This window comes from Ctenopharyngodon idella, chromosome 18 (assembly GCF_019924925.1).
Source record: "Ctenopharyngodon idella isolate HZGC_01 chromosome 18, HZGC01, whole genome shotgun sequence".
Classification (NCBI taxonomy): domain Eukaryota; kingdom Metazoa; phylum Chordata; class Actinopteri; order Cypriniformes; family Xenocyprididae; genus Ctenopharyngodon; species Ctenopharyngodon idella.
The window spans coordinates 14177849-14201757 of record NC_067237.1 but is presented as its reverse complement, the minus strand read 5'-3'; the positions used below and the strand labels follow the sequence as shown (position 1 = coordinate 14201757).

The window sequence follows — 23909 nt, the reverse complement described above, 5'->3', positions numbered from 1 at the left end:
GCTGGGAACTGAAGCAGCCTGTGAATGACATGAAACATGAATCTGTGCATCATTCAGTATGTGAGATCATCACTGCACTGCACAGGGATTCATCTTATGCTGTTTATGATTATTAATAATCATCATGATGATGTATAAATCAAAAGACAGATTTCAGCTTCATTTCAAAACAAAACTAGAATGTGAAGGTCACGTGGACTCTGGCTTGATCACATGTTCGCTCTGTTAATGACTCTGTCTCTCTGTTTCTCCTGTAGTAAAGTCAGGCACTGTGTGTCTGTTAACAGGCCTTTAAATGACCATAACAAGGTAAGAACAGGTTTAGTGTGTGTGTGTGTGTGTGTGTGTGTCAGTGATGATATTAATGATCTGTGTGTTCTGATGCAGCCCTGCGAGCGAGTCCAGGCCGAGTCACAGACAGGTACCAGAGCGACACACACTTTTACACATGCTCCCATAGTTCTGGCTGATAGAATAAGAAATGAAAGCAAACAAATCAATACAAACATAATCAATCTGAGTGAGTGAGTTCAGGTGTGCTGATGTGTTGTTGCTGTTGTCGTTGTGTTTCAGATGTTCAGCAGTCCAGCAAATATAAGGACCGCAGGAAAGGATCACTGGATGTTCGATCAACGACCTCTAGAGGAAGTGATGGTGAGACGAAACGCTGCTGACCCCTGACCCTCAAACCCCGCCCCTAACTCAGAGCCCCTCCCTAACAGCTGTTCAGTCTGAATGAGCTCAGCGGAGGAAACGCTCGTCACATCAGACGTCCGTCTGTCGCTCATCTTTAACATGTTTGCATGAGAGATTTTAGATTGAGCTTATTTAGGGTCAGCTATAACAAAAGTGTTTTATAAGATGAGACCGACAGTCGTGAAAAGTGTCTGTTAATAAGAGAATCCCTGACTAACCCTTGACCTCTGACCCCTGCGCTCAGGTGCAGTCGTACAGTGTTTTCAGATCTTCTTGTGTTTAGCAGGAAGTTCTCAGAGGAGACACTCGTCTATGGCCAGAATTCACTCCATGACTATTGAAGCTCCCATCACTAAGGTATGGCAAGTGTGTGTGTGTGTGTGTGTGTGTGTGTGTTCTGTAGGCTTGTGTTAAATCTGATGTGTGTGTGTGTAGGTGATAAACATCATCAATGCGGCTCAGGAGAGCAGTCCGATGCCGGTGGCCGAAGCGCTGGACCGTGTGCTGGAGATCCTGCGGACGACAGAGTTATACTCGCCTCAGTTCGGTACTAAAGAGGAAGACCCTCATACTAACGACCTGGTGGGCGGCTTAATGACCGTAAGTCTCACACCTCCTCTAAACTTCACCACTTTACATGGATTTAGATTATTAAACTCGAACGAAAGGGAAGTCTCTTTCATCTCTGTGTCGTATATCCGAGTGAAACGCTTCTCAAACAAGAACAAATGTAGGGCGGGGCTTGATTTTTTTTCTGTGGGGAATTGATTGGATGGTTGTGGTTTGCTATTGGTGGATCTCATGTGAGTGACAGGTTGCCCCGCCCTCATCATCAGAGAAGAGAAGAGATGCTGCAAGAGGGAGGAGAAGATATTCTGATTCAAGATTATGAGAAACATGAATTTAAAACAATGATGATGATGTGCACCGATAAATCATTTGGAATAAACACCGAAATATTCCATAAAAACATGAATTGGGTCAATTTAATTTCATGGTGACTGTAATAGTGACAGCAGGAAACACAAACACAAAACGCACACACACACACACGGCGTCCACTGTCATTCCTCAGGTTAACTGACCCTCACGAACGTGACAGAATAATAATCATCATTTGAAGATTTGGCTGCTTTTGTAATGAATATGAACTATTTGCAAATAGCCCCGCCTTCTGTGATTTGATTGGCCATCTCAGTCACTTTGACGTTGACGAGCGCTGTCAGACCGCTGAGGCGGAGCAGCATAACATGACTTCTGAAACTTTTGTCATCCAAATAACAAACAGAGCAGCATCATTATTGAATACTGGGGGAACAATTGTCCATTTCTAATCACTGGGGCGCGTGTCTGTGTCTGGTGCTTCGGGCCAGGTGTGTTGTGGGTAGCTGTTAGTTTGCAGTGTTGTGTGTCTCTGCTGTCAGTGGGATGTTGACGGTTCACTCTCTCCTGCAGGACGGACTGCGCAGGTTATCAGGGAACGAGTACATCCTCGCCACTAAACGTAAGCAGAGTTCACTGCTTTCTGACCTTTGACCCTGTTCCTGTGCAATGGTTCACACACACACTGTGTTTCAGAGCTGCATCACATCCCAAGTCACCTGACCACACCACTGTCCCTCAACGATATCCCAACATGCATTGCTCAGACGATGGAAAACGAAGACTCGTGGGACTTTGATATTTTCAACCTGGAGTCGGCCACCATGAAGCGGTGAAGCACTCTCTCTCACACACTCTCTCTCACACACTCTCTCTCACACACTCTCTCTCACTCTCTCACACACACTCACTCACTCACTCACTCACACACACACACACACACACACACACACACACACACACACACACACAGTTTATAACTTGAAATTCCAAGATTATATGTAATTAATCAGGTCCAGAATTTCAGGATATAACCTTTTTTACCTTTTACCTAAAAAATTACCTTTTTTATTTTTTTATTCCGTGGTGGAAACAAGCTTCCAAAACACACACACACACGCAGTGCTGCTAGAGATTCTGTACAGGGGTGTGTGTGTGTGTGTGTGTCATGTGACTGTCAGGTGGTCCTCATGCTTCATGGTGTTTATTCTCAGGCCTCTGACGTTTCTGGGCTTGAAGATCTTCTCCCGGTTTGGTGTTTGTGAGTTTCTGAGCTGTCCAGAGGCGACGCTGCGCTCGTGGCTGCAGATCGTCGAGGCCAACTATCACTCCAGTAACTCCTACCACAACTCCACACACGCCGCAGACGTGCTGCACGCCACCGCTTACTTCCTGCGCAAGGAGCGCGTCAAGGTGAGCTGGCACTCGCACACAGACAGTCAGCAGATTCAGCATTATTTGCGGAAGCTTGCTCTCTGTGTTTTTTTTTTTTTTTTTTTTTTTGCTAATGAGAGACACATGCAGATGTGATCCTGTGACCGTAGCGAGACACTTCATGACGCGTCACATGTGTGTCTGTTTCTCAGCAAAGTCTGGACCCCATAGATGAGGTGGCGGCCCTGATCGCTGCTACTGTGCATGATGTCGACCATCCTGGACGTACGAACTCCTTCCTGTGTAACGCAGGAAGTGAACTGGCCATACTGTACAACGACACGGCCGTGCTGGAGAGTCACCACGCGGCGCTGGCCTTCCAGATCACCACACGAGACGACAAGTGCAACATCTTCAAGAACATGGAGAGGTGCTCGCTCACTTCCTGTCTGTCGGATATACTTCAGATATGTGTTTAAACTTATTGACCATACGTCAGTAGTTTGAATTGTACAATTGTTTTTTATTTGATTGCATCATTTGCAATGCTTCATGGGATGAGTAGATCATTTACTCATTAAAGATGTCAAGTACAGTCTTGCACTTTTTTTTATTTTCTCCTTGGATTTCAAACACTGTATTTTTGACACACACTTGCTGCCGCCGCCGCTCTCTCACAGGAACGAGTACCGGACGCTCCGGCAAGCCGTCATAGACATGGTCCTCGCCACTGAGATGACCAAACACTTCGAACACGTCAACAAGTTTGTCAACAGCATCAACAAACCGCTGGCAGCACTGGAGGAGAACGAGGTGAGAACGACACACACACACTCACTCACTCTCTCACACACACACTCACTCACTCACTCACACTCTCTCTCTCTCTCTCACACACACACACACACACACACACACACACACACACACACACACACACACACACACACACACACACACACACACACACACTTACCCTAACCCCACACACGCGCGCTCTCTCTCTCTCACTCTCTCTCTCTCTCACTCTCTCTCACTCTCACACACACTCACACACACTCTCTCACTCTTACTTTGATTTTCTCACATCAGGGAAACATGTGACATGCTCTGGAAACACTAGCTATGTTTCCATCACATGTGTTCAAGAGAACAAAATCGTCACTTCCTGAGAAATTGGTGCAAAATATCAGTAATAAAACTAAGTTGTTTCAATCAGGCTCTTTTCTCCTCCATCATAAATGAGTTGGTCTCAGAGCGTCAGACGAATCACAATAAACGCTGTCATGTGATCTTGCGTTCGGATGCTGGTGTTCGGGAACACAATCCTGTGAGACGCTTCTGGAGGGAATTAAACCAAATCATTCTGATGACAGACTTTAACTCAGAACCACCAAACCAACATTTGAGATGCTGCGATGCGATTGGTCCGCTGGTTAGTCCAGTTATCCAATCACAGCCTCTGCTGAGGCAAAGTCACATGAGGTTTTGAGGGATTTATTTGGTAAACGTGTTTCTACATAGTTTATATATATAACAATAATCTGCCTCAACTGAGTGCACGTTTTTTTATGCGCATCTTGGTGTTTTCATCTAACGGAAAAAAATCCAATGGAAAAAAAAAATGACTCAAACGTGTGTGTGTGTGTGTGTGTGTGTGTGTGTGTGTGTGTGTGTGTGTGTGTGTGTGTTTGTAGGGCAGCGGTGATGAGGACTCGGTGAAGAACATCCTCACGGCTCCAGAGAACCGGATCCTGGTGAAGCGGATGTTGATCAAGTGTGCTGATATCTCCAACCCCTGCCGGCCGCTGGAGCTCTGCATCGAGTGGGCCGGACGCATCTCAGAGGAGTACTTCGCTCAGGTTAGATGAAACTGTCCTCAGACCTGAGCTCATGTGACAACAGTGTAATATCTAACCATGAAAATGTGAGCGGCAGCAGAGAAACTGTTATCGGCTCGATAGAACAACAGAAGCTGAATCTGTGTGTGTTTTGCAGACGGATGAAGAGAAGCAGCAGGGTTTGCCAGTGGTGATGCCCGTGTTTGATCGCAACACCTGCAGCATTCCCAAATCCCAGATCTCCTTCATCGATTACTTCATCACGGACATGTTTGACGCCTGGGACGGTAAAGAAACACCTTCTCACTATGGATGAGTGATAAACACACACTGATGATCAGTCTCAGATTAATCGTTAATAATTGATTTATGTTTATCTGTACTGCCACTGTGTGTGTGTGTGGGAGTGTGTGTGTGGGTGTGGGTGTGAGTGTGTGTGGGAGTGTGTGTGTGTGGGAGTGTGGGAGTGTGTGTGGGAGTGTGTGTGGGAGTGTGTGTGGGAGTGTGTGTGGGAGTGTGTGTGGGAGTGTGTGTGGGAGTGTGTGTGTGTGTGGGAGTGTGTGTGTGTGTGGGAGTGTGTGTGTGTGGGAGTGTGTGTGTGTGTGTGTGGGAGTGTGTGTGTGTGTGTGTGGGAGTGTGTGTGGTGTTGATATGAAGTGAACCAACGTGTTTTTCTCGGTTTCCAGCATTTGCCGATCTGCCCAATCTAATGCAGCATCTGGACAACAACTTCAAGTACTGGAAGGGTTTGGATGAGCAGAAGCTGCGGAGCCTGCGGCCGCCGCCGGAGTGATGGCACTGGGACGAGCGGAGCGGCACACAGCCGACGGGAAACACCGGCCTCGCTTCCTCCGGCTCTGGAGCCATGTTCATGTCCTGGTGTTACCTGTTTATTTATCATTTAATAACTAATGATGAGAATCATGTTAGCTGATAAATGAGACGTGATCTAAACGCCAAAGGTGATTGAGACGAGGGCTGATGTTGTTGTTATCATCTGTATGTGATGTCTGCAGACTGAGGCAGTGGTTATTTCCTGCCTGAAGACTTTCAACCGTTTTCCTCCGGAGCTTTTTCTATGTGGTCGATCTACTGACGAGACTGCTGCCTTATTTTATACGCTCTATTTATACGGCGCTGCTGACCCGTGACGGACACCTGCAGTTTTTAACACACTCATGTTATATGAAGTAAATCTCAATATTTTTATAGATAATAATTTTACACTGGAACGATGTAAAGCATCTCAGACTGCTGGGAGAGAGACGATCGCTTCACTCTTCACGTCCGGCGGATCCTCGCTCTGTCCTTCATCAGGGTTTTGATTATTCCCGTTGGTTCTGTGACTCTCGGAGCGGCTGACGCTGATTTACTCCACAACCGTCATAAAGCTGAAGATTTGTGTGCTTCATTTCGTCCCACCAGCACGTCTCCGATTTGAAAAGAAATCCAGATCATCTTCCTGCAGACGAGCGCAGACGGTGAAGAATCTGCCGTCACGATGGACCGTCATTGTGAACTTTGGAGTTTCGGGCCCGTGGCCTTTAGCCCGGCTCATTTTTCGCTCCAGAATTAAAAGAAAAATGAGATTCTATTTTGTATTTAGGACCATTATGATCTTTTTGCTTTGTGACATTATTTTCATGATGAATTACCTCTTTAAATTCCACTTTAAATTCTCATCTGTAATGTCAAAAGGAGTTATTTAAATTGTAAAGTATTTCTACATCATTGTAGTATTTGTTGTACTGCCCTTTTTGATTTAATAAAAAGCTATTTTTTATTGTAATGCAGAACTACAATAATAAAACTAATGTCCAGGTGAGACTGAAGTGACAATTTGTGCTTAATTGTCACAAAATAATGCAAAAATGTAGGCTTTACTTTCTTTACGCATTGTAAGATTTGATTTTGGGGAGAAACGAGGGTTCGTCAGCGTTAGTTTGTAGAGCTTTTGACTTTGTGTCCATGATGGGCTTGTGATAAAGCAATAAGCCCCAAGATGACCTCTGACCCTGAGGCTTGTGGAACTAAATTACAGTCAGCAATGAACTCTGGGATGTTTACAGACAGAAAGATCCCATCAAACATTCCTCCGGTTTCACAGACGAAGCTTAAGTTAGTCTCAGACTAAGACGCATGTTTGATCTGTTTTAACTGAAACCAAATCTTAAAATATGTCAGTCATTGTTTTGTCTCAAGATGGACACCAGTAATGTTTATAAAAGCTACTTAAATGTGTTAATTGAACTAAGGCCTAATCCTGTCTTAATCTAAGCCCTGTCTGTGAAACCGGGCCTTTAGGCGTCTGATTTAATGCATAATCATTTAGAAAAATGTCAATAAAGTTAAGTTTGTAGTCCTAGAATCTAAAAAAAAATGTAGTCCTTCTAAAGCAATTTATCAACTCGGTTTTTTTAAATCACAGCTGCTTTAAAGGAATATTCTTCTAAAACTGCATGACTTGCTTCTGTGGAACATAAAGGATATTTAAAAGAACGTTGGGAACCAAACAATATTGGACCCCATTGACTTTCATTATATTGACTTTCTTCAGAATGTATTTTTTGTGTTCTGCAGAAGAACGTCAGTAACCAAACAGATCTCGCCCCCCGTTTACTACTATAGTAGAAAAATAAATACTATGGTAGTCAATGGGGGGGGGCGAGATCTGTTTGGTTACTGACATTCTTCCAAATATCTTCCTTTGTGTTCAGCAGAACAAAGAAACTCATACAGGTTTGGGACAACTTGAGGGTGAGTAAATGATGACAGAATGATCATTTTGGAGTGAACAAACCTTTTATCGTTTGTGTTTGAACTTTGACTGTGTCCTTTATGTACGCCGGAAGGTCTCTTTCAGTAATAATCACCAAAGGTAATAGTAATTTGCGGGTGTCCCCACCACTTTCTGCCAAAGTCGATTTCTTTTTAAGATAAAATTACGCCAATGCCACGCCGTTGTTCCAGCTCCAGTGCAGCGCTGTGTCCTGTAGGTGGCGCTGCGAGCGACGGAGCTCCGCTGAACACAAGCGGCCGAAGAACAGACGCGTCACGTGACTTGCGTTTGTGGCCTCGTCGAGTGTGTTTGTGACTGAATCGATTATCAAACTTTGTGTTTAAATTTCCATATCAGCGTCGGTTTGGTGTTCGGTGTCCCGCGAGTGAAGCTCCGATCCCCGCAGATGGCGTCTGGATCACCGTGAGTGTTTTTCCTCAGAGAGCAGGAAACAAACTCAGTTCTTTCTCTTTTCATTTGTGCGCGAACAAATAGAAGTCTTCTGACAACATTATACTGTATAACTCTATAAGATTAAGTGCTTTACATGTTCCTGTTATTACATATATGTACAGTTCTGCCGTGATATTTACATGTATATCACAGGACTGAATCATTACTGTGGTGTTTACATGGTACTTCACAGGATACCCTGGTACAACTGAAGTAGCGTGTTTCAGGAAAAAACGTGTATTTTTCATTTTCCAAATGTGATGTGTATATATATTAAAACAGTCATTTTGTTATACAAACAAAAAAAGCACAGCTCACGCCTCATATTTATGTAAATAGCTGTACTTTTCATTATTGTAGGATCTAATGATTAAGAATGACATTAAAATTAATTTGCGATGAGAGACAGTAAACAGTCCAGAAAAGAGACCAAAAATTTTATTCTTAACTTGGAAAATGATTTTCAGAAACGTATTTTATCATGTAACGATTTGCTGATTGATTTGTTGTGTGTGAGTGAGAGAGAGAGAGAATGTGTGAGTGTGTGTGTGTGTGTGTGTGTGTGTGTGTGGAGGTCATGAAGACAGACTCTCTCAGCACTAGAGCTCTGTTGATACTCGCCTCCTACAGAAACCATGTGACGATCAGAACAGGCCGAGAGCCGTGAATCTGCCGCGGCCTACAGTCGCCACACACACGTGTCGCTCATGATGCTCACTGTCTCCCGCAGGTGTGTGAACAGCAGATGGGATCGAGCCAAAGCGGACGTCCTGCCCAATGACCCGCATGCGTCTGGCGGCTCCGCGGACGCGTCTGATCCTCCGCAGGGCGGCGTGGAGATGGCGGCGGCGATGGCGGCTAAAATCAACGCCATGCTGATGGCCAAAGGCAAACTGAAACCACTCCAGCCGCTGCCCAGTAAAGTACTGACTGTCCTACAGACGCACATCCCATGATGCCCTGCTGTCGTTCTGTAAGCTCACGTGTGTGTGTGTGTGTGTGTGTGTGTGTGTGTGCAGGCGCCACCCATCTCTGCTCTTCCAGTCGCCGCCGATGAGCTCGTCGTGGCTGAAGTCGACATAAACGACGTGCCGATCGACTGCAGGAATCTGCTGACCAAAGGCAAAACACAGGAGGAGGTGCGTGACATCACACACACACACGTGACATCAGTGTGTCCGCTCTGCACACGTGTGACTCTTTCCTCTCTGCTGCAGATCGCTCAGTTCAGCGGCGCTGCGGTCTCCACTAAAGGCCTCTACATGAGCGACGCGGAGAGATGCAACAGCACAGGCGTGTACGTATCTGTCGCCTGAAGAGTGTGTGTGTGTGTGTGTGTGTTCACCTGCTCTCTCTGTGTTCAGGGCGCGACCGCTGTATCTGCAGGTTCAGGGCCGCTCTCAGGACAACGTCAACAGTGAGTACTGAGCTCAGATTCGGCTCATAGGGCTCTGCATTAGTCCTGCATGACTGTGGTTTATCGCGTGTCGTGTTGGAGTGAATCTGAACAGGAAGTTGTTGTGTTTCTGTCAGAGGCAGTGGCCAGAATAAAGCAGATCATCTCTGAGGACGTCCTGCGCTCGGCAGGTGGACAGACGCCCGCAGTGATGCCCACTGTACCTGTGTACCGTCAGCCAATCACAGCCGCCGCTCCGCCCCTGCCTGCCACTCGAGGTGCCGGCGCTCCAATCATCCCCGGACACAAACCGGCCCCGCCCCACTCAGGGGTAAGAGAGAGAGAGTGTGTGTGTGTGTGTGTGTGTGCATGTGCGTGTGTGTGTTTATGGAGGTTAAGAAGGTGGGGCTGCTGATCATGTGGTCTCTGCTGATACACGCCTCCTACAGAAACAGCCGTCAGAACGACTCCAGCCTACAGGCGGCAGGTCGGAGTTCACTGCGCTGCTGACACACATCCTGTTTTACTGTCATAGACTGTGATTCTGATCACATCAACAAACATGTCGTTCCAAGCCTGTGACATCAGGTGACGCGCTCTGCTCAACATCTAGTTGTGTGTCTCGCAGCAGAAAGTCACATGGGTTTGGAATGATATGATCATATTTATTTGAGTTAATTGAATTGTTTTTCACAGTGATTTGGAGCATTTGCAGTGTGATGATGATGATGATGATGATATATGAACTGTAGGATGATGTGAGAGTGAACTGATGTGTTTGTGTTTCAATGACTGACATGTGAGCTGCTCTGCTGTAACCGTAGTAACGACTGAATGTGCTCATGGGACGTCAGCACCTCGTCTCTAACGGACGCTGGAGTCGCTCACACTACGATTGACAGACAGTTTGTAGATTATTAAACAGAATGAAGTTTTACACACACGTTATAGTTCAGAGCCGACCACTGAAGCGCAGTAAACACACACACTCGTCTCGCACGCATGCGTTCTTCCGATATTTACCCAGAAGGCTGTCAGCTTTGATGAGGTATTTGGAGTAAGTAAATGACTGTGGCCGTCTTGTTGGTTGCAGAGTTTTGTGCACACTAAGATATTTGTAGGACTGGACCAATCGCAGCCGTCCTTTAATGTGAACGAGCGCGTGGAGGGTCCGTCCGGCTCGTACCTGCAGCACATTCAGTCTGAGACCGGCGCTCGTGTTTTCCTCAGAGGCAAAGGATCGGGCTACATCGAGCAGGCGTCCCGCCGCGAGTCCTTCGAGCCGCTGTACCTGTACATCAGGTAAAGCCTCGCCGCTCTTTCCTACACGCTTCAGCCGCTCCGCCGCGCTTCTGACCGCATGTGTGTCTTACAGCCACCCGAACGCTGCGGGACTGGAGGCGGCCAAGAAGCTGTGCGAAAATCTCCTGGACACGGTGAGTGTGTGTGTGTGTGTGTGTGTGTGTGTGTGTGTGTGTGTGTGTGTGTGTGTGTGTGTGTGTGTGTGGGAGGGAGTGAGTCAGTCGATCACTGAGAGTGTGAGTCGGTCAGTGAGAATAAGTAAGTGTATGTGTACATTGAGCATCATATGGTGTGTGATTGATCATGTTGTGGTTCTCCAGGTGCGGGCGGATCACACGCGGTTCCTGTCGGCGTTTCCCTCCACAGGTTCTGCTCCAGGTGTGTTTTCTCTTCTGTCTCTAAACATGTTTATACTCCCATAAATCAGCTTGTTGAATGAACCTGTTGTCCTGGTTTACATGCAAACCTGTGACCAGCAGTTCAAGTAAACCGTGTTTGTAAAACTGCATTAATAAATCAGGCTATTTCCTGGTAGTGACGTGAGAATTATTAGTGCAGCTGACTGTATTGTGTTTATGATGTGAGATGTGATGTTCAGTACATAAGCAGGATTTTGTCTGAACCTCTTCTGCTTCGGCTGAATGAGATGAGACATTTTTATTACATTTTTGGGTCAAGAAAGAGTTTGCAGTGTATTTGCAATGAGAACGGCTCATTCCAGGGCTTTTCACAGCAAGCAGCCGTTTGACGTTCATGTAAACCGTGAATCTGGGTCTCAGTTTGGCTCGACTGACACAAAACTAAACGCCTCTCGTTCTAATGAAACTCACCTGACACGCGTTCAGGTCGGCGATATGACCAAAATCTTTTCACAAAATTAGTAATTAATTTTATTTCACTGCATCAATATAAACTCAGCAAAAGAAAGAGACCTTTTTTTCAGGATACTGTATTTTAAAGATAATTTAGTAAAAATTCAAGCAAACTTTGCAGAACTGTATTGGAAAGAGACCCTCGTGTCTGACGGATGCGTGTGTTTCAGTTTACCCGACACACGGATACTCTGCGAATAACAGCTACGGCAGCCAGTCGTGGTACAGCTACCCGTCCAACGGCTACTCGAGCTCGTATCCCACATACTGGAACAACTGCAGCGGAGCGTCCGGCCAATCACAGCTGAGCAGCGGCCCGGTGCAGTATCCTGTGCGCAAACAGAGCGCCTTCCTGCTGCAGGTGAGAGAGTCACGCCTGTCAATCAATACAGTCGATGTGAATGTGACTGATATCAGATACTTAACTAAACCAACTGTGTGTGTGTGTGTGTGTGTGTGTGTGTGTGTAGGAGGAGGATGCAGCGGCAGACAGAGCAGACGGCAGCTCCAGCCCGAAGCAACACTCCACAGAAGAGGAGCAGAAAACACAGGTGTGTGTGTGTGTGTGAGTGTGAGACTGATGGTCATCACATTCATTCTGAGATTGATCTGACGTGTGTGTTTGTTCTCAGATCTCCACAGATGTGTCAGTGAAGGACGTCAGTGTTGCAGAGGACAGCAGGTCTCCATCCTTCTGTTTCTGTTCATTCATGTTTTCTAATCATTATAATCACGTGTTCGTATGTTACGGTGTTCAGCACTGCTCTGAGGTCACCTGATCAGTGCAGTAGTCTGTAGACTCACATTGAGTTCAGCGATGTTGAATGCCCTTTCGCCACATTGAAGTGCCCCATGATGCTATTTTAAAGGTTCAAAGTTTCACATTCATCCAAGGTCAAAAAACACTTTAATTTTCTCATAATATCCACTGCAGCATCAGCTCTTTTCTCTCAGTGTCTGAAACTCAGTGTTTGGTCTCTCTAAACCCCGCCTCTCTGAGAGCTGCTCTGCTCTGATTGGTCAGAAACCCAACACTCATTATCATATCTGAATCTCAGCTCTTGATTCATAGTGATACGAACAGTAATGATGGCGTGGGTTTTACTGTATCAATCTCATCAAAGTGGATTTGCTTTGGCAGCAGAAAACAGCGTCTTCTCGACATGAACAACACGAACCAAACTCTTCCAGTCTCAGATACAACTACAGTGATTGAGGGCGGGGCAAAGAGACGCTGTTCAGCCAATGAAGACCAGAGGCGGGCATTATGCAAATTAGTTACAAACCTACTCGGGTTCAGCAGGAAGTGAGACTGAATTAGTGACGACTCGTTTCAGTTCAGAATCACTTTTTTATCTGCACTTTGATCTTTAAAACTTTTCAGAGCTTTTACATTCACAAACAGCTTTATTACACACTACATGACATGGAATATCCCAAAAAAACATAATATGGGCACAACATTCTTCTGCTGCTCTTCCTGCATGTGACTCTCTGCTGTATTTGAATGTGTGCAACAGGTTTTGTTTTTAATGAGTTCAGGGTTGAGGATGGGTTAGTTCTGTTAGAGATGTGAGTGACGTGAGATGTTTCTTGTTCAGGACGTTGATGCCGCCACCAGCTGCTCCAATCAGAAAGAGATTACGAGAAGAGACCTGCAGCAAAACCCTCACACACACAGGTGAGTAACCACACACACACACACACACACACACACACGCACACGCACACGCACACGTCATTAGCATACAGGGATTATTCTTGAACTTAATATGAAGAAGCCTGTGACATCATGAACTCTCTGATCTCCTGCAGCTGAAGAACAGCAGGTGAAGAAGATGAAGAATTCAGAAGATTCCAGCAGCTGCTCTGGACTTGTCCCGTACGGAGGAGACTCATCGGATGAGGAAGAGGAGCGCATGCGCAGCGGGAGTAAGAGCGCGGTCTGAACTGCAGCATCAGACTTTATTTCATCACATGTTTTACTCGCAGGACTGATGTGGATCTGTTCCTATGGAATAATAAAGAAGTAAACGCCACACAGATGCTGCCGTCTCCTTTATTCAGCTCAAGAATCTCTTCAGATCATCTGCGTCACGGGCGCGTGACGTACGCGGGTGCCGACAGGCCGGTGCAGAGCGTCAGCGCTCCGGGGTTGTCCAGGGCGAAGCAGGGGTGCAGGTAGTGCAGGAAGTGACAGCTGAAGGTGTGCAGGTGCTGCCGCAGCGCCGCGTTATAGAAGGACAGGATTCCAGCCGCGTAATCCAGAAACACGCCGATCCGCAGCGGCTGCACCGTGATGCGAATGTCTGGCGTCCAGCCGTTGTGCAGGAACTCGTATTTATGCCTGCAGAGGAAGAGCATGTGATCAGATTAATTAGTTTCTTTATCATGTAAACCAATTCAACCTATTATAAACACCAGTATCCTCAAGAAATGGCCGAATGGGATCAGCGTAATATAAACCTTACTAAATCAAGCCTGTGTTCCTCCTTTATCTGTGACGTCTTGAACAACTCTCAGAAGTTCATGTCAAGTCATCTGAAGTAGATTGATGGTGTTTCAGTGGATTTGTAAATGAATTCAACAACGGGCGTCTGAGACTGTTTATATTAACTTATTTATTCAATCAACTCAACGTCTCATTCATACAGCATCAATAATCAGCTTCTACATTAATAGCTTTCATCTAGCTGTCACCTTTAAGATGATTAGTCAACTTCTTGGTAAACGCAGATGATGTCATAATGTTCACAGCTTTGATTTATCGAAATGATCAAGATTATTATTTGAAGTTAATTTTCATTCTGATGTGAGTGAAAGTGTTTCTTGTTCACTCTGTAATTAATCCTCCATTTCACCAGTTTGATTCTTGGGCAGATTCACAGACGACTGTGAGCGTGAGACAAGGAAATTAGCCAATCACAGCGTGACACGCTGCCTGTCATGTGACCTTCACCTTCATGCCATGCTATAGGACACTTCAAAAAATGAGCGATTTATTCAGTCTCTTTTATTTATTCAGTTTGTTTTAATCTTTAGACCAGGGGTGTCCAAACTCGGTCCTGGAGAGCCACTGTCCTGAGTTCAGCTTCAAGCCCAATTAAACACACCTGAACCAGCTCATCAAGATCTCACTAGGCATATAGAAACTTCCAGGCAGGACCGAGTTTGGACCCCCTGCTTTAGACTGTTGATTATTTTCAGCAGGAGGGAGATGGCACCTCTGATGTTTCCCTCACGGTTTCTGCTTTCAGACCAAGAGAAATAAACGTGTGTTGCATTAATGATGGTTTCTCATCTCCAGTCCTCCCAGAATGCTTTAGATCAGCGATTCTCAACTTTTTTTGACTGAAGATATTACTGATACTGTGCTATATCACAAAGATGTTCATTTACAAAATATTTACAGAAACCATGAGTGGCAATATATTAAAATAATGACACATTAACTAATTAAATTAAATTTCATAATACCAATAACCAAAGGTTCTTCATGGTTTGCATGTTTTATTACAAATAAAGATACATGACTTTTACATTTTGTGATTAGTTTTTTTAAATCATTTGTTTACTCAAAAGCCATTTTTACCCAATAAAATAAATTTTTTATATGCTTTAATGTATATATTCATTTTTCATATTCATTTCCAGGTCTATTAAAAAACCCTTTACTTAAAATATCCAGGTTGTCTAAGATCATGAGAACCCTGGATCTTAAAAATGGCAATTGTTAAGGGAACAAATTAAAACTAGAAAGTAAAGTTCTATTTTAATACATTGTTAACATGACTTAGCATGTTATCATGAATTATGCTGTTAGCATGTTTTGGCACACTGATAGCATGAATTAGCATGTTGCTACCATGTTGTTAACGTTTTAGCACGTTAGCATATTGCTTTTAACATATTGCTGGCATGTTTTAGCATTTTGTTAACATGAATTAACATCTTACTAGCATGTTTTAACACATGAATTAACATGTTGCTAACATGAATTAGCACGTTGCTATCATGTTTTACCATGTCGTTAGCATGTTTTAGCATTTTGCTAACAGGAATTAACATGTTGTTGTGTTAGGATGTTTAACACGATGTTAAAATGATTTAGCATATTGTTAACCTGAATTAGCACATTGCTATCTATCTTTAATGCATGAATTAGAGCTTTTCACGTTTGTCACGTGACGCACCTGGACGGCGTGACGATGTGTCTCATGCACCAGGACGTGTTGTTCCCGCCCAGGTAGGAGTTGCGCTGCGTGTCCTCGTATGCCACGCCCACGCGGAACTCTGTATCTTCGTCCACCTCGATCTCCCAGTAATACTGCCCTCTGATGGGCACCAGGTCCCCCAGAACCGCAACACACCTGCAAGACACACAACGGTCACGAGCTGCACACGACCCGCTTCAGAGAGCGAGCGCTGGCGGGCGTGTGCGACCTGGCGAAGGTGCTGTCACTGAAGGTCATGTGACTGAGAGGAAGATCTTCATCCAGGTAGAACATGGTGAGGCCGTCGGCTGACAGCGACAGACTCGGATGTGCCGTATCCTCCAACAGGTGGAAAAACGTACCTGTCACAAACACACGTCACAAACACGTCACACCACAGCGTTCGTCGGCCCACAGGCACTGAGTTACGGCTGAATTCAGCTGAACCTGCGGTGGAGACATCGATGGGTTCGCTCCTCTCACTCGGGCCGCCGATGTTCACGGCTCTGACGCTGATGATGTAGCGTTTCCACGGCTGCAGCTGCACCAGACACTCGCAGGACGGGATCGCCACGATGGACCTGCCGGGAGAAAGAGCACGTGTGTCACGATCAACCCTAAAGAGACGCTTCACTCCCATCACGACAAAAGTAAAGTTCTCTATAACGACAGGAGATCAGATGGTCCGACGAGCTCGACAGTGCTTCTGAGCGGAAAATAATCATGTTAGTGACACTTTGAAAGTTATTTGGAGTTTAGTAATGCATCCGCCTTAAACTAAAATTGTGATTGTGTCGCTTCAGAAGATGCCAGTTGAGTCGAATGTTTTGAGTCCCACTGACTGTCAGGATATCAACAGAAACACCTGCAATCTTCTTCAAAATGTCTCCTTTTATGTTCGGCAGAAAGTCGTACAGGTTTTGAAGGATGTGAGTGTGAGTCGTTCTCACGTGACTTTAGTGTGTGTGTGTGTGTGTGTCACTGACTCGGTCGCAGTGCCGCTGCCGTCTGCGTCTCTCTCTCTGAACTCCAGTGTGTACGACTCCACAGGGTTCGTGTTTCCAGAGTCCCAGCGGATCAGGGCCGCGTCCAGGCTGCTCACACACTGCCGTGGCTTGATGACAGGAGGAGAGGGAACTGCACACACACAAACACACACACACGGGCGTTACACGAGTTCAGCACAGCAGTGACCTGCAGGACAGCTGCACGTACCCGTCATGTAAACGGCTCTCTCACTGGCCGGGCTGATGCCGGTGGTGTTGGTGGCCGTGACCCAGAGCTCGTACTGTGCGTTAGGAAGCAGATCGGACACTGTGCAGTGCGTCTCCTTCACCTTCAGCTGAGACACTGACAAACACACAAACACACTGATACACAACTACACACACAGCTGCAGTTGAGCGCAAACCCTGCAGCCCAATCTAAACTTCATTGACTTCACTGGTCAAATCACAACAATTGAAACAAATACCAACCTGACCCCTGACCTCAGTATAGTGTTAGTCTTACAGCCTGACAGATTGAGCATTACTGTATCAGATCCTGATCTTTATGAAGTCTGATCTTTTCTTGACAGGTGACTGTTGAGTTGACCAGTGAAATGGGAAATTAACTGGTTTCGGTAATGATGGCGTGTGTTTACCGTCCTGCGGCGTCTCCATGGTGCAGTCGTCCGAGATCAGACGCCAGTGAAGCTCGTAGAACTCCACGGTGTCGTCCGAAAACAGACTCCAGCACACGTGCAACGACGTGTCAGTGGCCGAGTTACAGATCTGAGGGTTCATGACTGGAGCTGATGGAGCTGGACACACACACACACACACACACACACACATTTCATATTGTACAGTATTTTGTGAGATAGACTTTGTGCACACATTAAGTTTTCCCCTTTGCTGCTTGTCAATCAAATTTGCAAGAAGAAATTCAGATTGATCAGCCAAAGTTCAGAGTTCAGGTCTCTATTCCTCACTGTAACTGGACGGATCCAGTTTATGATCAGTGTAAAGATGCTCATGTTGATGTTCATCTGTGTGACGTCTGAAGGTTACAGAGGTTCAGAACCAGATGTTTGTAGTTTAGTGTCAATATATGCTCTTGTAGGACAGGAATAAAAGTTTTAAAAGTTACAGTATGTTTTCATAGTACAATGATCTCCAAAGATCAAGATCCATTCGATTCCTTGTGACACAAGCCCTTTAAATGACAGTAAAAGTATTTTATGAAGCCATAAATTTGTCTCGGCTCTCAGTGGCTGTTAAACCCGTCAAGAGCATCATTAGCTCTGTTTACATTCTATGCTGTAAATTTAATTGATGTGTAAAACCTGAATATTTTCTGCTTTCATCAGTTCATTCGGTTACATGACCTGATGCAAAGTTGCATGACTTCTCAATGTGCCTTTGAATTTGTTTAGTAAATGTGTTTTCATTGAAGTTCATGTACATGTCTTCATATCCACCTTAAGTTTTGGACATTTTATTTTGGTGTTTCCATCCAGCATTTCTTATGCACATCCTAAAATGTCATAAAATATGTAGATGGAAACGCAGCTAATATAAGAGCAGCAGCTGGCGTCTGACCTGGAAGCACGTTTATGGAGTCCATCATCTGTCTGACATCGGACAGATCCGTCGTCGGCACATCAAAGTCCAGAGACACTCCCAGCTTCAGATCCACTTCCGTACTGGAAAACTGCTCAACTCTGATTGGACAGAATATGACAGATCTTTCCTGATTGCTTTAATCTATGACTGTCATGCACGTCACTTTATTGTCCTGTCATTCCAGATGAAAGCACAAACACGGACTGTTGAGATGTTCATATCTAATGCAGGAATGAACGTAAAGCCTCAAATGTTCTTGGTTCATCTTGTGACCAATCGTGATGCGGCAGGTTTGAATACGACGACTTCAGCTTCAGTCCAACATTAACATCCACCCGTGTGGAAAAGAGCAATATGAACATCTGCTAAACATCTGCTTTTGTGAAGGCAATGCAGAAACATTTCATAGTATTTGGCAACCCTTTCTATTGTACTTTAAAAAAGAGAAAAACTCAATGGATTGGTAATTTCTTCTATATGTAACTCGTTCTGAGCATTACTGCTCCTTTCCATTGCCCCTGCTGATTTATGGTGATTTTTTTTTTATCTCTCTTATTAAGCATCAATAAAAAGAGTTTAACTAAACATCTTTTGTATTCCACAGAAGAACAAAAGAAAGTCACACTGGTTTCAAACTACATGAAGGTGAGTATTAGAGTGATTATTAGACACGCCACACACTGCATTCCTTACCTCTTAATAACTGGCATGACAGCCTGTCAATCAGAGAGGGAGGGCGGGTCAAACACAGGACTGATTATGTCATGATTCTCTAATAAGCCTGAATCATTGGTGCTGATCTCTGACCTGCAGGAAGGCACGTTTGTCTTGTCTGCGGTGAACTTCCTGTGCGCTCTCGATCAGCTCTTTGGACGCGTCCAGTGATCGGCCGCACTGCAGCAGCTCACTGTACAGACGCTCCAGCTTGCGGTTCTTCTGCTCGTCCAGCGCCGCTGCTCGCACATCGTTTCTCTGTGAAAGCGTCTGCAGGACCTCGTTATAGTGCTGCTCCAGGTTCTGCTCCTGACGCCCAAAGTTCTCCTGAAAACACACACACCGCATGAAAACATCACCTGAACGTGAGTGTGACGGCACAGATGATGCTCGAGTCTACGGACCTCCACAGTGATGAAAATCTCCTCCAGGTTACTGGCAAAGTTTTCCATCTCAACGATCTTCTCGCTCAGCTTGCTCCTGCTTCGGGACAGTTCATCCTGGAAAAGCACATGTGGTCACATCACACACCTGCACAGGTAGGAGGAGCAGATCAAACCTGTATGAATCTATGACTCATTCTCACCTTCATCTGCTGCGCGGCGGTGCCGAGCGTGAGGAGCGTGTGACACGCGTGTGCCGCGGCGCCGGTGTGTGTGAGTGTGCGGCACTGAGAGCAGAAGGCATCAGGTGAGTGTGAGTCCTGCACCATCACAAATGCATCTTCATCAGCGGCCTCCTCCTCCTCGCTCAGCTCCTCCGTGATCACATCCAGACAACTCCTCGCCTCATACGCGTCCATACTGACCGAGAGACGAGACGATCATCAGAAACACTTCTGCTTTGATCTTCATGTTCACATTCATCCATTCACCGTCATCTTGCTGAATGTTAATTTTATCCTGTTGTGTTTATCTTATTTTTCTTGTTTGTGTGTGTGTGTGCTGATCCTGTATGAAAATACTTTGAAAGTACTTTGAGAGCTGAGATTTGGCTTTGAAAGGTGCTTTGAATCGACACGAAAGACATTACAAGTAACAAGAGTTATGTAATCAGATTACTTTTTTCAAGTAACTAGTAAAGCAACCAATTTTTAAATCCACAACAAAATATCTTTTTCAAGTTAGTAACGCAAGTCACTTTGTTTTCCCATGTATTGACTGAAATCTCTCCTGTCCTCATGTTGAGAGAATCGTGAGCTACCGCTGATATTCTTCTACAATCAGTTTCACCAGGGACGTACACACCGCCCGATCTTTCACCAGTTTTTGATTATTCTGATGTTTTTCTGGACATTATAGTTGGAGGAGCAGCGATGCTGCTGAAGCGCTCCAGGACGCGCAAACCTGGAAAGCAAGCCGGCGTGCTAGTCAAGCTCAGACAACGTGGCTTTAGGACCGCGCTGCCTAGTATCCATCTGGCAAATCTCTGCTCCCTACCCAATAAAACGAACAAACTTCTTCTTCTGACCTGAATAAATAAGGACTTCTTGAACTCTGCTGCTTTGTGTTTCACAGAAACCTGGCTGAATGAAGCCATCCCGGATAGCGTGCTACATCTGCCAAGCTTCCAGCTGTTCAGAGCAGATTGCGAGATGCGGAATCAGCGGGGAAATTGCGCGGCGGCAGGACATGCTTCTACATCAACGAAAGGTGGAGTACAGATGTAACAGCGTTGAAGAACTCTGTTATAATAATTTTGGGGACTTTAATAAAGCAAATCTTTCCCGTGAACTGCCTAGAGAGCACATTACATGTCCCACCTGAGACAGTAATATACTGGACCACTGTTACACCACAATAAAGGATGCATATCACTCTGTTCCACATGCAGCTTTGGGGCTCTCTGATCACCGTCTGGTTCATCTTATACTGACCTACAGGCAGAAATGTTAATCATCTAAACCTGTAGTAAAGACTGTAAAGAGATGGACCAATGAAACAGAGCAGGCATTACAACATTACCTGTTTCAACTGCACTGATTGGAGTGTTTCTGAAACTGCTGCCACTGATCTGGAAGAACTCACTGATACTGTAACATTATACATCACTTTCTGTGATGATATGTGCTTCCCTACTAGGAACTCATTTAACCTACAACAATGACAAAAAACCATGGTTCACAGAAAAACTCAGACAGCTTTGTCAGGCCAAAGAAGATGCTTACAGGAACGGGAACAGAGTCTTGTATAATCAGGCCAAAAACACACTGACAAAGGAGATCAGAGTGGCTAAGAGGAACTACTCTAAAAAGCTGAAAAAACAGTTTTCAGCCAACGACCCTGCATTAGTGTGGAAAGGCCTGAAAGACATCACTAACTATAAGAATCAACGACTGGCCGATGATTTGAATGAGTTTTACTGCGGATTTGAAAAATCCTGTCTCACACCCCACACCTGTTCTGACCTTCTCTCCACGCATTCATCTACACCTCGAGCTAAAAAGAGCTGGCTGTCTGGTGCAGTCATAACAACCTGGAGCTGAACACACATGATTGTGGAGGAGAAACCCCCCAGCATTATTCCCACTCAGCATCATGAACAGCATGGAGCATGGGCACCACCATCTCTCAGGACCTGAAGTGGGATACTCACATAGGCTCCATCGTGAAAAAGGCCCAGCAAAGCCTGTATTTCCTTCGCCAGCTGAGGAAGTTCATCCTGCCACAGGAGCTGCTGAAACACTTCTACTCTGTAGTCATTGAATCCTCTGCACTTTTATAACTGTCTAGTTCGGCTCAGCTACCAAATCAGATCTCAGAAGACTAGAGCGGATAGTCCGGACTGCTGGTAGAATAATCGGAACACCCCTCCCCACTCTCCAAGAACTGTACTCATCCAGAGTGAGTAAAAGGGCTGGCAAAATCACTCTGGATTCCTCACATCCAGACCACTTCCTCTTTGAACGGTTGCCGTCTGGTCGGCGCTACAGAGAACTGAACACCAGAACAACCAGGCACAAGAAAAGTTTCTTCCCTCGAGCCATCTTCCTCATGAAGAGTTAAATGCCTCCACTCGGCTTATTTTATTCTTATCATCTGTCTTGTCGCTGTTATTCTGTCTGTGCTGTGGAAGCTTCTGTCACCAACACAAATTCCTTGTATGCGTAAGCATGCCTGGCAATAAAGCTCTTTCTGATTCAGAGTAAGCTCAGAGGCGTGTGTTCGCTGTGTGAACATGATGGTTACTGTAGTTCTAGACTAAATGTGAGCAGACATTTATTCATCTTGCACAAAAACAGATTCATATTCATCAAAATTAATAAAAAACAGTGAAATACAAACTTAAAATATTATGCAAACCAGCAATAATTAAATGTTAAATAATACAAATATTCTTTATGTATTTAATCTCACTTTATTAACCGATGTCTTTGCTGCTGACCTTCAATGATCAAATTCAACCATACAAAAATGACTTACATTTGACTTTAGAATGACTTTCATGACTTATTCATTTCACTGTTGTAATGAAAGTCCTTTATGTTTGCCAAAAATAGAACTTTCTTACTACAAAATAAAAAAGCATGCAGCCCAGGTGAGAAAAAGTAACACAAAAGTAACATTACTTTCTACAAAAAGTAACTAAGTAAAGAAATTAGTTATTTTAGGGAATAACTCAATATTGTAACACATTGTTAAAAGTAATTTCCCCAGCATTGTTTGTCTATTCCTTTCTATCGGTCCAAACACACAGTAACTATAGACTACAGCCGACCATAAAATCATCTTTTCACAGATTTAGAAAAAGTAAGATGAGGTTTTGCTATTCGATAGGAAACACACAGTTTAAACACACACACACACACACACACACTCGTTCAAGACAGCCATAAACAAGCCTAACAATAACAGCTTCTTTCTTGCATTTATCTTCGAACAGAAACGGTCAAAGTAATAAAATCCTTGAGGAATACCTGCAGTTTCTCGTGCTCGTGTTCAGTGTTTCAGAGCAACAGATAAATATAGACTGACGTGTCGAATATCAGCTGCAGCTCAAAAACCCTCAGACTGAATCTCGCTCCCGTTTACTGTCAGTACAGTCACTGCAGACACATTAATAACACTAAAACATTAATAATCATTTAATAATGTGTGCCTGTCAATCACACATCTGGTTCTTCATTCATCATTGCATGTTCTCTAAAGGTAAAGTTCGATGTAATTTTTATATTTAAATATAATATTTATATTTAGGCTTTCATTTCTAATGTTTACATTTCACTCAATAAATGTATATAAATCAATGACCAATGCAGTGACGGGCCTTTATTCAGATCAACCTGGCAAAATTCGAAAAATTAGTTTTATTGCCAAATTGTTTAATTTATTGTTCCTATAAAGGATTTACAGAAAATTTAATAAAGGATAATTTCCCGTTAATGAATATTAATTGACAGAATTGGTCTCATCTGAATCAGCAATTTCTGTAAATCATCCACAATCTTTTCTTCAAACAGAAATATCATATAAAGACCCACATTAGCCTCAGTCTGTTTTTGTTATTTCTATATTTGTCTTAATTCACATTTTCTGTTTATAATGTTCAAGATAAAATGAGGGATGTTATAATTACTTTGAACATTGATCTTTGTACTTCTAAGGATGGTCAGATTTATAAAGCGAGCGGATAAATGTGGGGATATTAAACCAAAATCTAAGACAAGTCGTTGGGAACCGAAAACTAAAATTAGTTATAATAGCCCTAATATCTGGTAAATAATGAATAATAATGAATCTGTGTGTCATGGGCAAAGAACGCTGGAATTCCCCGCATC

The 23909-nt window shown here is 44.5% G+C and overlaps 3 protein-coding genes across 8 annotated transcripts in view; 2 read left to right on the top strand and 1 right to left on the bottom strand.

Moving 5' to 3' along the window:
• Positions 1–6618, top strand: part of pde8a (phosphodiesterase 8A) — a 22607-nt gene extending 15989 nt beyond the window's left edge. Inside the window, exons 10-22 of one of the 3 annotated variants that reach the window (XM_051870324.1) lie at positions 258–309; positions 388–421; positions 574–654; positions 941–1053; positions 1132–1296; positions 2152–2200; positions 2275–2410; positions 2793–2991; positions 3165–3382; positions 3633–3765; positions 4650–4814; positions 4951–5080; positions 5480–6618. In XM_051870324.1, the coding sequence (XP_051726284.1) occupies positions 258–309; positions 388–421; positions 574–654; positions 941–1053; positions 1132–1296; positions 2152–2200; positions 2275–2410; positions 2793–2991; positions 3165–3382; positions 3633–3765; positions 4650–4814; positions 4951–5080; positions 5480–5586 (1582 nt within the window). In that variant the 3' untranslated portion in view covers positions 5587–6618. The remainder of the gene's footprint in view (positions 1–257; positions 310–387; positions 422–573; positions 655–940; positions 1054–1131; positions 1297–2151; positions 2201–2274; positions 2411–2792; positions 2992–3164; positions 3383–3632; positions 3766–4649; positions 4815–4950; positions 5081–5479) is intronic. The other 2 variants (XM_051870325.1, XM_051870326.1) reach the window with 2 other exon arrangements.
• A 1191-nt stretch (positions 6619–7809) lies between these two features.
• LOC127499771 (KH homology domain-containing protein 4-like) lies at positions 7810–13634 on the top strand. The gene is made up of 14 exons (XM_051870341.1): positions 7810–7995; positions 8756–8948; positions 9045–9164; positions 9243–9322; positions 9390–9442; positions 9559–9752; positions 10515–10723; positions 10797–10857; positions 11044–11101; positions 11766–11956; positions 12066–12146; positions 12228–12277; positions 13197–13276; positions 13411–13634. Exons 1-14 carry the CDS (start codon positions 7979–7981, stop codon positions 13542–13544), a joined length of 1521 nt encoding a protein of 506 aa, XP_051726301.1. The 5' UTR covers positions 7810–7978; the 3' UTR covers positions 13545–13634.
• A 55-nt stretch (positions 13635–13689) lies between these two features.
• On the bottom strand, positions 13690–23909 carry LOC127499769 (fibronectin type III and SPRY domain-containing protein 2). Of its 4 annotated transcripts, XM_051870335.1 has the most exons (14): positions 23708–23909; positions 23049–23177; positions 19719–19935; positions 19537–19632; positions 19226–19459; positions 19112–19134; positions 18395–18516; positions 17455–17613; positions 17025–17159; positions 16796–16946; positions 16257–16390; positions 16039–16171; positions 15789–15965; positions 13690–13942 (listed from the first exon to the last, which is right to left on the bottom strand). In XM_051870335.1, exons 3-14 carry the CDS (start codon positions 19932–19934, stop codon positions 13690–13692), a joined length of 1833 nt encoding a protein of 610 aa, XP_051726295.1. In that variant the 5' UTR covers position 19935; positions 23049–23177; positions 23708–23909. The 4 variants fall into 4 exon arrangements, with proteins under 4 accessions (XP_051726295.1, XP_051726293.1, XP_051726292.1 ...); XM_051870333.1 differs by having other exon boundaries at positions 23049–23775; XM_051870332.1 differs by lacking the exons at positions 23049–23177; positions 23708–23909 and adding an exon at positions 21728–23025.

What these genes read in the sequence shown, in the direction of transcription:
- LOC127499771 (XM_051870341.1), top strand. An exon ending in CCGCTGTACCTGTACATCAG is followed by an intron (nt 10,724 to 10,796) that starts GTAAAGCCTCGC and finishes TGTGTCTTACAG; the next exon opens with CCACCCGAACGCTGCGGGAC. An exon ending in GCGAAAATCTCCTGGACACG is followed by an intron (nt 10,858 to 11,043) that starts GTGAGTGTGTGT and finishes GTGGTTCTCCAG; the next exon opens with GTGCGGGCGGATCACACGCG.
- LOC127499769 (XM_051870332.1), bottom strand. Translation starts at nt 21,792, where the DNA reads ATGAACTTCCTCAGCTGGCGAAGGAAATACAGGCTTTGCTGGGCCTTT. An exon ending in TTTTTCACGATGGAGCCTAT is followed by an intron (nt 19,936 to 21,727) that starts GTGAGTATCCCA and finishes TCTCTCGGTCAG; the next exon opens with TATGGACGCGTATGAGGCGA. An exon ending in GGCAGCGGCACTGCGACCGA is followed by an intron (nt 16,391 to 16,795) that starts GTCAGTGACACA and finishes TTCTCCCGGCAG; the next exon opens with GTCCATCGTGGCGATCCCGT.